Source organism: Dipteris shenzhenensis, chromosome 23 (assembly GCF_047967505.1).
Source record: "Dipteris shenzhenensis isolate YYH24624 ecotype China chromosome 23, Dip_SZ_1.0, whole genome shotgun sequence".
NCBI lineage: Eukaryota > Viridiplantae > Streptophyta > Polypodiopsida > Gleicheniales > Dipteridaceae > Dipteris > Dipteris shenzhenensis.
In genome coordinates, this window is record NC_141618.1 from 34497334 (window position 1) to 34514550 (window position 17217).

At 49.6% G+C, this 17217-nt stretch overlaps 1 protein-coding gene across 1 annotated transcript in view; it reads right to left on the minus strand.

The window, feature by feature from the left end:
* The window catches only part of LOC147887300 (Nucleotidylyl transferase superfamily protein), a 68372-nt gene that overhangs the window by 36463 nt on the left and 14692 nt on the right, over nt 1-17217 (minus strand). The window contains exons 7-8 of the mRNA XM_087394443.1: nt 11128-11284; nt 10850-10946 (exon numbers count right to left, since the gene is read on the minus strand). Of these exons, the coding sequence (XP_087250569.1) occupies nt 10850-10946; nt 11128-11284 (254 nt within the window). The remainder of the gene's footprint in view (nt 1-10849; nt 10947-11127; nt 11285-17217) is intronic.

A 17217-nucleotide genomic window follows, 5' to 3' on the forward strand; every position in this document is an offset into this window, starting at 1 on the left:
TGACACTAGGCAGTCCACTAGTGGCAATTGTTTCTTTTTGGGTAAATCTTGCATTTCATGGCTGAGCAAGAAACAATCTACAGTGGCTACCTCATCATGTGAAGCTGAGTACAGGGCAGCTTTCACAGCAACAGTTGAATGTGTCTGGCTGCGACGTCTATTTGCTGATCTTCATCTGTCTTTGGAGGGTCCCTCTCCAATTCTCACTGATAGTCAGAGTGCCATTGCAGTGGCAAAGAATCCAGTGTTTCATGCTCGCACGAAACACATTGAGGTTCATTATCACTACGTCAGAGAGAAGTTGCATGCAGGAGAGATCAGTATGATCTTTGTGTCCACACATGACAACGTTGCAGATATTTTCACCAAAGCACTACCACGTGAAAAGTTTGAGGCATTTCGCAGGGCCCTGAACTTATATCCGTTTGGTGATTGATCAACCTTGTACATGACATTGCACTGCAGGGGGGTGTTAGAATTATAGATATAATTCAGCAGTGACCAATGTAATATAATAAGCTAGTTAGGGGCACTTTTCCCTCTTTAAGAGGTTTTTCCCCCTAACCGCAGTTAGTTCACTAACTATGGTTAGTGACTACTAAGGTTTTGTCACTAGGACAAAACCTTATCTTTCTCTTATTGTGTTGTACTCTTACTCTCTTCTATTGCAACTAAGCTTTCAGCTCTCACTCTCTCTTGCTCTCTCTCACTCACCATCTTCTCACACATCGCTGCTTTCATTGCCACCACATCGTTGGGCATGGCAAGAAGGATTGTCCGAAGTGGCTTGCCGAAAAGGCTGCGAAAGCACCTACTTCGTCCGTCGCCAATGTATTGGCTCTTCCAGCCCCGCCTCCATTCTCAACTACGAATGCCGTCTTCCCTGCTTTGAACGCCGTTCCCACAGTGGTCTTTCAAGGTAAGAAGGAGGACGACTTCTCAGATCAAAAGAAGGCGCTCATTCGAGCGTACGGCACAACTAACGGGCATCAGTTTATTGTCATGTTCGATATGGGGACTTCAGAAGATGCCATCTCCCCTCAGCTTGCCAAGACAGTGGGGTGCACCTTGGTGCCTCACGAGCTTGCAATGGACGGGTTCACGCCCGGCTTGCGCACACACATCACACATAAGGCCATCCAGTTCACTTTTTCAGTTCAGAAGGCCATGTTTACACGGGATTTTATATTGACTCCTTTGATAGGGTGCGACATGATCCTCAGGATTCAGTGGTTCCGTGAGCATGTTCCGACGCCTGATTGGCGGCAGGACACCTTCACGATTGTGGAAGGTTTACCTGAGCCGGCTGTGATACGCAGTGATCGAAGCATACCAGGGATTCCATTAATCTCTCATATTCAAGCAGGTCGCGCCATCCGCAAGGGTGCCATGTGTGCACTTGTCTATGTCCAGTGCCAGATCACTGCAGTTCAAGCCGCTCCTCCGATGGGGCAAGCAATGGTGGATCTACTCCAAGAGTTCAAAGACATCATGCTCCGGGACGAGATCTGCCACCCAGCTACCTCCCAACCGACCGAAAGACCATTGCATCGATCTTCTTCCGGACTCGACACCTCCAAGTAAGTTCCCTTATTGCCTTTCAAAGTCTATGGAGGGGGAGTTAGAGCAGCAATTGTCTCAATTACTGCGCGCAGGGTTTATTAGACCTTCTTTGCTGCACCCATTCTATTTGTGGCAAAGAAGGTTAAGTCTGCACGACTATGTGTCGACTACAGAGCACTCAACAAGCCTACGGTAAGCAACAAGTTTCCTATGTCCCGCATCAAGTACATCTTGGAAAGACTCAATGGTGCAAGATTTTTTTCAAAGATTGACCTCAAGAGTGGCTATCATCAAGTCCGGATTTTTGAAGCTGACATCCCAAAGACAGCTTTTCGAACTGAGCGAGCTCATTACGACTTCGTCGTCATGCCCGTTGGTCTGAAGAATGCACCACCAACATTCAACAAAATGATGTCCGGGTATTTGCAGAGTATGTTGGGAAGTGCCTATTCATCTTTCTCGATGATATCCTTATCTTTTCCGCGATAGCCGAGCAGCATATTAAGGATGTGCGATGTGCCCTACAGTTATTACGTGATAACCAGCTATATCTCAACACAAAGAAAAGTGAATTTGGATTGCTGGAAATTCGGTATTTGGGCTACATCATTAGTGTTCAAGGGATTCGATTGGACCCTGAGAAGATCCAAGCTATCACAAGTTAGGCTATCCCCACGATAGCCCAAGAGATCCAACCATTTGTGGGTTTGTGTCAAGCATACAGCTCGCACATGGAGGGTTTCTCAACATACGCAGCCCCTCTTACAGATTTACTCAAGGGAGTAAAGACACACAGACAAAAAGTTCAAGTCACAGGCAAAGCTTTGCAGGCCTTCCACAACTTGCAACGGTTGGCCACGACAGCACCAGTTATAAGGATCGCCTCTTGGGATGATCCATTTCTGGTAATCACAAACGCTAGCAATGTCGCCATAGGGGCAATTTTACAGCAAGAAGATAGTCCCATGGCATAGTACAGCAAAAAGCTTAACGATGCTAAAAAGAACTATTCAGTGTATGATAGAGAGCTCCTCGGTGTCATCCAGGCATTAAAACATTGGAAGCCTTTCCTATACGGGCGGACCTTCACGGTGAAGACATATCACCAAGCCCTTAAGTGGATTCAGACAATACCTAGTACGCAATGGAGTGATCGGCAGCAGCGATGGAGTCAGATATTCCAACAGTTTGGGGGAATGATCGAGTACATTCCCGGCAAAAACAACCCCGTTGCAGACGCTCTCAGTCGGAAAGGTTCCATCCAGACCATTGAGCAGGCCACTGTGCTCGAAATCAAAGGAAAGGATCTTGATAGCATGAAGGCACAATACGCGGAGTCAGCAGAGTTTGGCACGCAGTTCCAGTTAGCCACGACGCTTGCTCCAGGCCATTACTCATTAGAGGACGGTTGGCTTTTCTATAAGAAAAGGTTATGTGTACTCAAAGACAAACGACACTTGCTTCTTCATGATGTCCATGACGCCCTTACCGGTGGTCACAGAGGTATCAACGGGACTTTAGAGAAGTTAGAGCGCTATTTCTATTGGCCAAAGATGCGGAAGGACGTATACGGCTATGTGCAGAATTGTCAAATATGCCAAAAGGTCAAGGCTTCCCACAAGAAAGCGGCAGGCTTACTTATGCCATTGCCAATCCCCGACGGTCCTTTCCAGGACATAGGTATGGATTTCATGGGACCACTTCCAGCATCCGCAGGTACGCGTAATACTCAATGTCTTACTATTGTTTGTCGCTTTAGTAAATATTGTATGCTCATTCCTTGCAAACAAACGGCCAGTGCTGAAGATGTAGCTCGTTTATTTATCAAGTATTGATATCTCGTTGGAGGGTTGCCAAAGACCATCACATCCGACAGGAACTCCAAGTTTACGTCTAACTTTTGGCGCGCCTTGTTTGATAATTTTGGTACTAAGCTGCAGATGTCCAGTGCTTTCCATCCGCAATCGAACGGCGAGACGGAAAAGTATAATGGTATGGCATTTGATATTTTGAAATCATATTGTCATGATGCTCAGGGAAAGTGGGAGCAGTTTCTTCCGCTTGTGCAAGCCATTCTAAACGATACCTATTCTTCGAGTATTGGTCGTACACCTTATGAAGCGGCGCTTGGACGGCGATTTACCTCACTCCTCACCCGGATGGTGTCTCCATCTCTTCAAGCCAACAAAACCACCGAATCCATGGCAGAGATTATGGAGTCCGTGAAAAGCCGCATCGCCAATGCTCAAGCATCGTATACACGCCAAGCTATAAATCCAGACGAGATGTCCAGTATAAAGAGGGTCAATGGGTGTATTTATGCATTATCAAGCAACGGTTGAAGCAGGTGGGAAAGCGATGCCCTAAGCTGTCCTTTAGGAGCTTCGGACCATTCCCTATTATTCAAAAGATCAACGATATCTCAATAAAGTTACGCCTACCAGACAGTTGGACTATGCACAACGTGTTCCACGTAGCTTGGTTGAAGCCATATTTTGGACCTCCTCTTTCAGAGATTTCCGACGAGCAAAAACCTGAAGTTCTTGATGAAGCCGAAGTTTTGCAGCCAGAACAGATCCTTCTTCATAAATTCAAGCATGGGTCAGGATGCAGGATCCGGGAATTTTACACCAAGTTCCGTGATCGAGGTACCCATGAAGCAGTGTGGTTGGACGAAGATTTTTTCCAGGCATTTCCCCAGATATTGGCGGACTACTTGGAAGCAATGAACCTACCGCCAAGTTAAGGAGGGAATGTCACATGCACCCCTGCACTTGGGTGCAAGGTGACACACTGGCTACATCGACAAGTGCATTATAGTTCCCAGATAGGAGATTTTGTCGTATGATGTGACCCCTTTGTGAGCCCTTGTCCAGGGAGTAGGTCAATCTCTCAGCCTTAGGTCAAGACAGTAAGTCAGTTCTTGTTCACTAGTACCCACTGGAGAACAGTAGGTTAAGTGTTTCCATCTTATAGTTTAGGTCTTAGCCTAGGTTAGGAGTCCCTTTAGGGTCCCCAAAGGCTAGACGAGTAAGCAAGGAAGGCAGCCTGCAAAGGCTGCCCAAAAACTCCACTGGCAAATGAGCCAGGGAGGGCTTTTTATAGGCTGGTTGTAGGCCAACCAGTCTGTAAAACAGACCGACTCAGTCGGCTGTTTACAGACTGGGTTGGCTCAGTCCAGCCCTATAAAAGGGCCCCTTGGCTGCCCCGTTTTCTCATTCAGTTTGCTCCTGCCTTCAGTTCTCCTACAGCTCCACTTCAGCCTCCTGTGCAGCCCCTGAGATCCTCAGATCTGGCCCTGCTCTAGCCTCAATCCCTTGGCCATCAGTTCAGCCTGATCTGAAGGTGACCACGCAGCACAACAGTCGGAGGTTTGGACCAGCAAACGGAGAGAGGTTTGGACACTGTTTCCTCAGCTTTCGAGCTCTCTTTTACAGTTTACACAGCTCACTCTCAGCTCTATATTTCAGTCATCTCTCAGTTCTCTCATAGGATCTATCACTTCTAGTTTTCAATCTCACTCATGCAGTAACCCTGCATTCCGGTAGACAGCACAAGCCTCTTCCTTGCCTTGCAGAAGCGTCCTACATCGTCAGTGTGGACAGCATCAAGGTCTCGGTATTGGTCGGCGTTGTCTCTCATGTCTTTGGGTCTGCTATATGTGTGCACAGTGAGCTCTTCAGAAGCGTGTTCCGTGGTCTCTTGAAGAGTGTTCTTTGTATTTCTCAGTTCTCCAAGTATAAAGCAAATTCTCCCCTGATTGGGGGAGGGGGCCCTCAGTGGGTACAGGGACCCAATCAGTTCTCTCTCTCTACCCTCATCTCCTTTCTCTCTCTATGGTAAACAACGCTCATTCCTCGCTAAAGGTTTAAAGAAGGTCTTGCTGTGAATTACACGATCTGATAACCGTTGCATGTTACACCCTCTATGGACGAGGCGTTTTCCTCATCTAGCTGAGCTCCCCCAACACCGCCTCGACACTTGTGGAGCAGAGCCCCATACTCCTTGGCCCGCACCTTGTCTACCTCTTTCCTTGGTATCATGGGTTCACAGTGGAGGACATGGATACGACACACCATGTTCCACGGTTTCTAGTTACACTCTAGTTACACTCCGCTTCCCAGGGCTCCCCAAGGAGTATCGAGCCATCCTCCCTTCCATTGGTCGGGCATTTGGCACAGTGCTTGAGTCCTCGCCAGAGACGACCACCTCCGTCTTAGCAGATTATGGAGTCCCAAGGATCAAACTGGTGGTACAGAGGCCGGAGTCCCTCCTAGAGCTGATCGTTCTCGAGACCTTGGAAGGGGGCACACTTCGCCAGAGGGTGGAGATCTCTGGGTTACCAGGCCAGTGTCTTCGATGCAAACAGATGGGTCACCTCGCCAGAGATGGCCCCCGTGGCCTTCCTCGTGCACCTCCCCCCCTCCTCCACAGAGTAGGCAAAGTCAGCAAGCCTGAGTTCAGCGCCCTCTCAGGCAGGAGCAGCAGGAGTCTCAGACCCCATGGGTTACCCCCTCGGAAGGGAACTGGACACAGGTTAAAAAGAAAAAGAAACCAAGCAAGCAGGCCCACAAACGCCACAGACAGAGGGCCAACCGCAGGGAGAGGGATAGGGTTGACCGAGAGTCCTCGAAAGAGAAACAGCAGGAGCCACCTCCCCCAGCAACAGGGGCCACTGCCCATCCAGCCGATCCTCCAGCTTTGGAAGTTCATCCTCCGCACCAACCCTTGCAGCAACAAAGAGCCCCAGGAGCTCCAAATGTAGCGATGGTGAAAGTTGCAGATGCTAGCCCGACGAGTGTCGTGGAGGAGCCGATCCAAAGCCCCGACAAGCCTGATCAGCAGGGGGGACCTGAGGTCGCTCTTTTCCCTCCTCCTCCCCCTTCCCCCACCCCTCCACCCCAGACCCCTCCCCCTCCTTCTCTTCACTTCCCCCTCCCCCTCCAAGTTTCCCCCCTCCCCCTCCCCCCCCCTCAGCCCCCCCTTCTATGGTCGCTCTCACCACATGTCCCCCGCCCTCTGTCCCCCGCGTCCGTACCTCTCCCTCTCCCGCCGCCCCCCTCTCCGCTTCAGTAGCAGCTTCTTCCGCTTCGACACCCCTGCCATCTCCTTTGGACACAGGAGACACGATGGATTGCTCAAGAGATTAGACCGCTTCTATATTGGGAGCTGGGCATTACACAGAGGCGACGCTATCGGGATTCTGGCAGGTACCACGATGTCCGACCACTCTCCAGTGGTACTTCACTTGGATCAGCCCCGCCGAGGTCTCCCACAGATGGGGGTCCGCATTCCAGAGGACCTCTTGCAGGACGAGGAGATTCAGCAGGTTATCGCAAAGATCTCGAAGCACTCAGAGATGGCACCGAGTGAGGGCCGGGCTGCATGGGTTGCCAATGCGATTCAGAGGAGCAGTGTGGAGCTGCAGGCTCACGCCCTTAGGCGGAGGACCCTTCAAGATCGCGAGCGGGCTTTGAGGAGAGACCTCGCCTCCACCGAGAGGCTCAGGGAGCAGGACCCAATGTCTCAGTGGCTTAGTGACAAATTGGAGAGCGCTCGTTTCGAGCTTCAGGACACGGAGCTGCGACGGGCTGAGTTCTCCTACCATTCCTCCCGGGCCCAATGGGTACAGTAGGGAGACACGATGATGAAGCAGTTCTTTCATACCACTGGGCCCCGATCAATCAGCACACAACTACAGCGTCTCCGAGACTCGCAGGGCATCATGCACACTGACCCGCAGAAGATTCTTGACATGACCACCGGATTTTATAGCCAGCTCTTTCAGACAGAGAGGATGACCCCAGTTGGTCTTGTGGCCCGAGAGCTAGTTTGGGATCACCTTCCGATAGTAGTCTCGCGGGACTTATGCAGCAGACTTGAAGAGCCTTTCACAGATGAGGAGCTCTGGGAAGCCCTCAAGGCTCTCCTAACCTAGAAGTGTCCGGGGGAGGATGGCTTGACTCCGGCCTTCTTCCGGAACTTCTGGGAGATTATCTCCACCCCTTTCTGTTTAGCTTGCCAAGAGATTTTTGACACAGGCCTTCTCCCTCAATCCTTGTGCAGGGAGTGGATTTGTTTGATCCCGAAAGGGGGAGATAGGTCAGATATCCGACAGTGGAGGCCGATCACTTTGCTTGATACTGCATATAAGATCCTCGCCAAGGTCTTGAGTTTGCAATTACGGCCTCATCTTACTGACATCATTCATGACTCACAGACTGGGTTTGTCCAGGAGCACAAAATCCTGGACAACATCTTCACGTTCTGGGAGGCAGTGGATTGGTCCAGGGAGGAGTCACAGCCACTGGCCATCCTTCTCTTGGACTTTGAGAAGGCCTACGACAGGGTGGAGTTGTCTTTCCTGGAGGGCACTATGAGGAGATTGGGTTTCTCAAACAGATGGGTCAGAGGAGTTTCAGCGCTATATGCAGGGAGCTCTAGTCAGATGATTATCGGAGGACACACAAGCGAGGCCTTTCCTTTCTCTCACTCGGTCCGCCAGAACTGCCCACTAGCTCCCTTCCTCTTCTTGTTTGTAGCAGAGGCTCTAGGCTACTATTTGAGATCACAGGTGGCGGGTCTCACAAGGTTGCAGCTCCCAATCAGACAGGAGAAGAAGCTCCTTGACTCGGAGTTTGCAGATGACACGGCCTTGTATGTTGAGGGCACCACAACGAGTCTAGGGAGAGTCAAAGGCGCCTTGGCTATCTATTGTAAGGCCTCGGGGGCACGGAGCAGCTGGACGAAATCCATAGGCTTCTTCACGAGCTTTGAGGAGACACAGGAGATCCGTGAGTGGGGGAGTGACTTTGGTTTCAGATGGATACCACAGGGCCAGACAGCGAGATACCTCGGATGCCAGGTGGGTATTGACATCACAGCAGAGCAGCAGATTGCTCCAGTCCTTGAGAGTGTTCGACGCAAGCTTCTCTATTGGAGCTCGGCCAAACTCTCCCTCGCAGGTCGCGCCTTGACACATTGCACTCACACATGAACTAGTACTAAATCTCCTAGTACAACACATCACAGTGGCAAACCAGGTCCTTCTTGCCTCTGCCTGGTATATTGCCTCCTGCTGGTGCTTTCACAGAGGATGCATTGGGCAGCTCCGACAGTTGGTACGGAACTTCCTCGAGGCAAGTTTAGACGGCACGAGGAACACTAGGGCCCGAGTAGCTTGGCAAACAGTGATCATGCCGCAGGCACTGGGAGGCTTGGGTATCATTGATCTCGAGATGCAGAGCAGGGCCCTTCTGGGCAAGTTGGTGGTTCGTGGCCTCACCCCAGGTGCCGAGCCTCGGAAGCTCCTCTTACAGAGAGGGCTTCTGCGGAACACCCCACACACTGGGGGACAGTGGCAGCCTTCACATACATGGATCTTCTCAGAGGCCCCCCTTCCAAGGAAGGGCTACCCCCCTGATGAGGAGTCTTCACAGGGTTTGACAGAGTCTCATCCGTGCTCCGCCCAGATGCAGAGAGGAGTTTGAGCGCCCGCTGCCAGCCCCTTATGTGGCACCCAGAGGTCAGAGATCACGAGGGACGTATGCTTGGGCAGCGGACTCACATTGGCTGGGCACGGTGGAACAGTGGTCCAACAGGGTCTTTTGGTCGCTGGAGCAGACTACCTATGGAGGCAGAGGCGAGGCTTGACGCCCTAGCTCATCTGAGAGGGGCAAGGCAGCGGATGGGCGAGCTCGACTTAGCCATTCCTGAGTCCTGGTGGGAAGGACTTCACATTTGGAGAGACAGCAGATGGTTGGGGTAGTTTTCCCGTACTGTTGTTCCCTTGAGGATTTTGATGCAGCGCGACAGCACGCACCCCGGCTTCTTCCGTGTAGGACCTGGAGGCCTACTTCAGCCCCTCACTGGGAGTGACCCTGAGATGGATGGGAGTCTTGATGGGATACACTAGCAGATGATCAGAGTGGTAGGACGCTTCGGGAAGGAGTGGCACATTGATCCTCCCAGTATCTCAAAGCAGGACGCCTCTAGATGGCGCCTCTGGCTATGGGAGGGTAGACCCCTGAGGGAGGTTCAGTGGGACTCGGGGGAGTGGTTCTGGCCCTCCAGGGGCGGCCTAGCTGAGACGATAGCTGAGGTGCCTTTCTTTTCCTACACCACACGGATTTGCAGGAGTCTTCAGATGGACTCGTCGAGGTGGACTCCCTCGAGGGAGAGACACTGGGTGACCCAGAGAGTGCCCCGAGATGTTCGCTCCAGGTTTTGGACGCGGTTGTGGTCCAGCTTGCGGCCGAGGAAGATTTCATACTTCTTCTCGCTGGCAGCCCACGGAGGCTTGCCCATCGGCCCGTGGTTGGAGCACATGCGAGTGGAGGGGCAGTGCCATTGCTGCTCAGATGGTGTCCTGGAGACTATCCCGCACTGCCTATGGAGCTGTCGTAGCACAACCAGGATCTGGATGAGAGCCCTCAGGATCATGACACGTATGCAGTGTCTCCACAGAGACTACACCTGGGGGGTGGAGGCGTGGTTGACAGAGGGAGGACACGCGTTTCAGATTGATGAGATCTCCCGAGCCTACCGGATACAGGGTCAGAGCATTCAGCTCCACAAGCAGTCCCCCCTAACACCCTAGCTCCTCCTCCTCCTAGGGAGGACAATGTTTGGGAGGTGGTAGCCAGCATCACGGCTTGGAACATTTGGGTGGCTCATTGCAGTCTTGTGATGGGAGAGCACCCAGTTCCACCCTCACCCTCGGCTACCTTGGTTGCCATTTGGCAGGCTATCATTTACACTCTACAGTCCACTTGGGAGCGTGGGACTCCAGGCTCCAGGGCGACTATCAAGAGGCGTGCTCATTTCTACAAGGCTTGGCCTGCGGGTGTTTTCTGCATCTTCATTCCGTGAGGGATTCGCTGGCTGTATAGTCCCCCACTTGGCTGTTAGCCCCAGTTCCAAAGATCCCCTAGGCAATGAGCTGGGCTTCTCTGGAACAGGCCGGTTTTCTTTCTTTCAGTCTTTTCCGGTTTTTCATACCCAGCATCTTTGGGGCTGTTGTCTTGTATGAAATCTTTCAAGCATTAATAGAAGGTTCCTTTCTTTGGAAAAAAAAAAGGTAAAAGGAAAATCTGCAGGGTATGTGCATTGACAGACTGTTTTTTGGAATGCCTCTATATAGTCGCTTGCTTTCTATGGTTTCAAGAGATTACAGATAATATCCTTCCTAATTTACCTTATTCTTGGCCACATAAACCTCTAACAAAAAGAGCTTAAGTAAACACTCAAATCACTATACATCATTTTTAAGAAACAAAGATTGCACCTGCAAGCAGTATCCATAAGCTTCAAGTGCCCTTCATGCAATGGGTTGAACGATCCTGATAAGATCACCCTTCTCTCATCTTCCATATACTGGGCACCTATTCCCATGCATGAAAACCATGACTATAATCTGGTCAGAGATGGATAAGATATTGCACAGCAGCAATATTTACAGACTTGTCTGAGCTCAGATTATCTGCTCTTTATGTTTTCTATGGTCATCATACTGCCCACATACAAACAGCAAAGGCCTTTCACTCCCTAATAAGTAAGCCTTACCTGAACCATATGCATAGGGAATCATACTTATGGTACCAGCAAGAAGTTGTGCAATCTGTTCATCTTCATCAAAATGTGTCACTGATTCCATGAGCTTTTCATTTTCTTTCAGATCCAAGGGTACCATGTGATTGATACCACTTGCAACAGCTAAAGCCTACACCACATTCATAAATTATCATTAGTTAAAGGTAAAATGAATGTGAAATATGTATTTCAATTGATACATCTGAAACCATTATGAAGGTGTTTATAGAAGCGAGGAACACGAACTATCAAAAAACAGGCAAGCATACAAAATATAATGCAGGAAGCGGGAGCTTTAGCTGCTATTCTGAGGTGTTTGAGAGGTTGTTTGAAGATAGTAAATGCAGTGAGACAAAAGGCCATGCCTCAAATTTTGTCAAGTCAGCAATGGTCTTCCAAGTTCCATCTTCATCCTTCCAATGTTTGAACTTGTTAAATAGTATTCAAATGCGATTCCGTATTTATACCCTCATAGCACTAGACTATACCCAATCTTACAAATTGAACACTTTTTGGAAAACAAATAAATAGAAAACGAGAGAGAGAGAAAGATTTACGTCTGCGGAAGGCCTACCAAGCCTATGAGACCATGGAATCATCATGAGAGTAATCCCCCTATGGGGGGCACTGTCTATCACAAAGAAAGAATTACCGATGAAGCTAGGAACTACAGGAAGGAAACCCACGTATTGGCGAGTTTCTGTCATGTGTCCTATATCATGTCTTGTGGACATAAGTGACCTAAGCTCTACATGGGCTAGACCAGGATCGCATGTCTCTAAAACATGTCTGAAATCTACTGATGGCGTCCTTTGCTCCTCTCTGTAGCATGTAATCGTGGCTAGTGTAAGGCAAACTGATGCCAAGATGCTGCAATCATGGCGCCTCGGATGGGGTTGGTGCTTGTTCGGCATGTGTCCCATCTCCTCATGACTTGGCGTGCCTAAAAATCAAGGTCTCGATCCCAATGTCTCCCATCTCCCGTGAAGAAGTTTGTGATCTCCTGTTGTGTCCCATGGTGGGTCTCATGAGGGTAACCTTGTGTGCGAACAGTGCAGCACATCTCTAGTCAGAGTAGTTTCACAGCCAAAATTTTGGCTTTGCAAGGGAGGGAGAATGGCATTACTGCCATTCTCTGCATCTTGCTTATATCCGTGTATCCCTTCGAGAATATGAAATAGGCAGTGGTAGCTCATTTGGATCTCATAATACTTGGGACACCAAATCAAAACGTGCTCTTCGGTCTCCAACTTGTGTGTATTACAAAGGGTGCACAGCTTCAGACTTTTGCCGTGTCGTGTGGCTGCATCTTACGACCTACATCAATCTGGAGTCTCTGTGATGATGTCCTGAGCTGGCCCATGGTGTGTTAGAAAACAGAGGTGGAGATTGCTTGCTACAGCCAACACTCCCCATAGCGGAAGAATATGAAAAGTAATGTGTACACAATTGCAAAGAGAGATGGATATGCAACAATAGAGTAGAACAGTAGAAGATCATGCATTATAGAATGCTCCAAGCGAATGGTCAAAAACTGATACACAAGAATGGGTTCAGTGTGCCACCATCTAGTAGACACGGTTCTACCCAGAGGTGGACCCCTGAGCATGTCATGTGCACGGATCGGTATCTGACGTGTACTAGGTACACAGAACTAGCTCAGGTTAGCCTGGGGAGGCTTAGAGCTAGGCAGGCTTGATTCTCGGGTTGAGTGGCAAGGGTATGAACTATTTATAGGTCTTCGCTATTTTTGGCGCCGGGGCCCGAGTCTATAAAAGAGGCCCAGGGGGTTCAGTTCTCAGTGTGCAGTTGGGAGCAAGTCTCGTTCCCAGGTGCTAGGTCTGATCCTGGATTGTGTCGCGGACGCGCGCCTGCATCTTAGCGTAGCCCAAGGCCCAGTGGCAGATCCAGGGCTTCACAGTGCCACCTGGTGGTATGGGACACCAGGCTGGTTGGGATCTGATTGGGAGTTCGTGCCAGTAGCTCAGCTCGTGGCTCGGAGGGGACATCTTCTGATTCGGGATCACATCCCGTAGATGTCACGGTTGGGTGGTGAGCAGCCTGCTCAGTTCTGATGTTGTGTGTGGTTATTTTGCAGATCAGGGGTTTCAGGAGTGCTGGGATGTGTCAGTTGGTATCAGAGCCAACTCCTGAGGTAGGAACTTCTGATACGAGAAATTTGACGGATTTCTCTTCCAGGTATGCCCTAAAATTCGAGATTACCTGCTGCGTTTTTGCTGTCTACCTGGGGTAGAAGGGGTGAGGAAATATCTGGAAAAGGAGGAAGAAGAGGAGTGAAATTGAATCGAAAATTCTGAAGGCTACAGAGAGAAGTCTGAGGGAGGAGTAGGAGAGCAGAAAGGAAGGAGAGTAGGGCAGGAAATTGACAGCCTGGGAGTAGAGTATGCGGGGAGTAGAAAGGACGCAGTTAGGCGGGGCTGTAGGGGCAGGACAGCCTGCGCAACAGGCTGCGAACAGCCTGCGCCTAGGGCTGCGTGCAGCCTGCGCAGGAAGCAGGGCAGGAGGAAGGTGCTTTTTGCGAAAAAAGCACCCCTCCAAAGTTGGAGGGGCTCAGGTGCTTTTTTCGTAAAAGCACCCCTCCAAAGCTGGAGGGGCTCAGCCTTCTTTGGAGGCCTAGCTTCCAAATTAGGCCGCCCTGCACCCTATATAGGTGGGGGCTGGGTGCTAGGCAACCCACAAGCAGCCCCAGTTTCGAGATCTTACCTTGAGATCTGTGCCAGCCCGCCTCGCCCTTCAGCCTGCGCCCAGTTTCGACAGCTTCTCTGCTGCAGCCCTTGCTTGCGTCCGCCCTGCACAGCTCCCAAAGTTCCGTACCAGTCCGTACAGTCACAGCGCCAGCCGTACAGCCTGTACGGACTGTTTCGCTTGCTTCTGTACCTGCAGCTGCTCTGCGCCTGCACCTGCAGCCACCGTACGGACTGCGTCAGCAGCCGTACAGGCCACGTCAGCAGTCCGTACAGCCTCTATCGTTGACTGCGCATCCGGTTGCAGATTCGGGGAGGCACCAGGGCTCGTGATCTTCCAGATTTCAGCATCCTTTCTGTCAGATTTATCTGGGACGGTTTTCTTCTACTCCATCTCCCTCCGTGCTCCGTTTCAGTTATTTATTTCTCTCAGCCTGTAATCGAGTTAGTATTCAGCCATGTCTGATGCTCCGAATCCCGAGTTCACTATGGGAGAGCAGGAATTAGATTACACTCCAGTGGGAGAGGATGATCAGGGTCTCTATGACGACCTGATCACTAAGAAAGCCTTCAGTGAGTTCACGACTGCTCTAGATGGTAAATTTGAGCAGGTCAACGCTAATCAATCGGGGTTGACACAGCAACTCCAAGGGATACAAGCTACCTTGACTCTTCTGGCTAGCACGGTTCAGGCACTCACGCATGTGGATGCCATGGCCTCCGTGCTAGGCCCGAATATCACTCCGGATCCCTTTCCAGGTGACCAGAAATCAAGAACAAAGGAGGTGGTTGACACTTGGCTCCACAAGTGGCAAGTTCACTTCCAATTTCACCCCTATCCAGACGAGAAAAAGATTCAGCTAGCAGCAGGGTTTATGTCAGGTAAAGCCTTGCTTTGGTGGAAAGAACTCCAGCCTAAGCCTGACACTTGGACAGAATTTGAGGGTATCTTCAGGAAGGAGATCCTGAAGAAGGAAGATGACTACGATATCGTCGGCAAGCTCAAAGCCCTCGATATGTCAAAGTTGAATTTAACTTTTGAAGTGTATCTTCAGAGATTTAGGGATCTGCAAACCAGGGCCACCAAAATGGATCCTGTAACCTTGTTAGGTTTTTTCGTGGATGGTTTGCCAGACTCCTATAAGTTACAGATTAAGAATAACAAGTGCACAACATTGCAGGAAGCCATGACATATGCGCGTATATATGATGATACCATGGCCGGTATCAAGACAACCACAGTTACCGAGACCAGCGGAAAGAACAAACGCAAGTTCTTTCAGCATGCGACTGGTATTGGGGAGACGAAGTCTACGGACAACGCCTCCAGGAAAAGCTTAACTCCTGCGAAGAATGGTAAGGCCCGTTTCCTTCGCACTCTCAGGCTCAAGAAAGAGGGCCGGTGTTTTTATTGCGAGGAGCGGGGCCACACGAAGAATGAGTGTCCTAAGCGGAAGAACCAGAGATTGGTGCTAGGACCGAAGCTCCAGGCAGGTCAGCGTACCGCAGCCAAGGGAGCCAACCAGGTTACGATGACAGGTATTTCAGTAAATGTCATTACCTGCCCCCTTTCTTGCAATTGTACCTTTAATACTTCGTTGTTTGGTTCCCATGATCTTTTCCGAGTTTATGGAGCAGTTAGGGACCAACAGGTTCACATTCTCTTTGATCCGGGCAGCTCTCACAATTTTGTTAATTACAAATTTGTGCAGAAGATGGGGCTGTCCACAGTACCTAGCGACCACACCTACGAGGTGCAACTACCAGCCGGGAAGCAGTTTTGGGATCGCAAGGTTGAAGCGCTTCCCATCCGGATTCAAGCCTACACGGGAGCTCTCACATGTTATGTTATGCATTTAGAGCATGTAGACTTGCTGATCGGGATAGAGTGGTTTAAAACCCACAATATCCAGATCGGATGGACGGAGCATACCCTTTCTTTTGAAGACAAAGGCACCCAATTTTGTATTCAGTGTGATAAGATTATCCCTTCTCAGGGGCCTATTGTATCTGCGATGCAGCTTCGGAATATATTGAACACTTCTCATTATGATGTCTATCAGTGTGTTTTGATTCCACTTTCTTCATTTATTGTTTCGGTAATTAACAAAAATGAATTAAGTGTGTTTGAACACCGAGAATTGAGAACGTTGTTAGATAATTTTAAGGACGTATTCCCAGCTCAACTGCCGGAAGGGTTACCTCCAGAAAGGGCAGTAGATCATCGCATAGACTTAGTCCCAGGGGCTCAACCTATCAGTGTACCACCGTATAGGATGAGCCAGGTAGAGGAGGATGAGTTAGCTATCCAGCTTCAGGATTACCTGAATATGGGCTATATCCGCCCAAGTAAATCTCCTTGGGGTGCACCTGTCCTCTTAAGAAAGAAGAAGGATTCTTCCTGGAGGATGTGTATAGATTATAAACGATTAAATAAAGTTACAATTAAGAACCGCTATCCTTTACCTCGTTCTGATGATTTGATAGACCGTTTGGCCGGAGCGAAGTATTTCACTAAGATTGATTTGCGTACGGGTTATCACCAAATCCGTATCTATGCTAAACACATAGATAGGACCGCATTCCGGACTAGGTATGGTCATTACGAGTTCCTCGTATTACCTTTTGGTTTGACCAATGCTCCTGCTACTTTTCAGCAGATGATGAACGATTTGTTCAGAGATTATCTGGGCAAATTTGTTGTAGTGTTCTTAGATGATATCTTGGTATATAGTAAAACGCTTGAGGATCATATAGGACACCTCCGGGTTGTCTTACTTGTTCTAAGACAGCATAAGCTTTATGCCAAGATGAGTAAATGTGACTTCTTTATGAAGGAGATCATTTACTTAGGACACAAGATTTCTTCTGAAGGTATTAGCATTGATCTGGATCGTATCCAGAAGGTTTTAGAATGGCCTATCCCTCAGACTGTGAAACAACTTCGCTCTTTCCTAGGATTTACGGTATTTCTTCGGAAGTCAGTCCGTGATTATTCACAAATCACGGTACCCTTGACCAACATATTGAAAGGTCGTGGACGCAGGTCTACTCAGCCGATCCCTTGGAATGATGCAATGAACAAGGCTTTTGAAACCTTGAAGTTATCTATCAAGGAAGCACCCGTTCTTGCATTACCCGATCCTACCTGGCCTTATGTTTTAGAGGCCGATGCGAGTGATTATGCGATTGGGGCAGCTCTATTCCAAGAGGGCAGACCTGTAGCTTTTGAGAGTAAGAAGCTAGACGACACTCAGTACCGTTGGCCCACACTCGAGAAGGAACTTTATGCGGTAGTGTATGCTCTCAAGGTTTGGAGACACTACTTGTATGGTTCAAAGTTCCTTGTATTGACTGA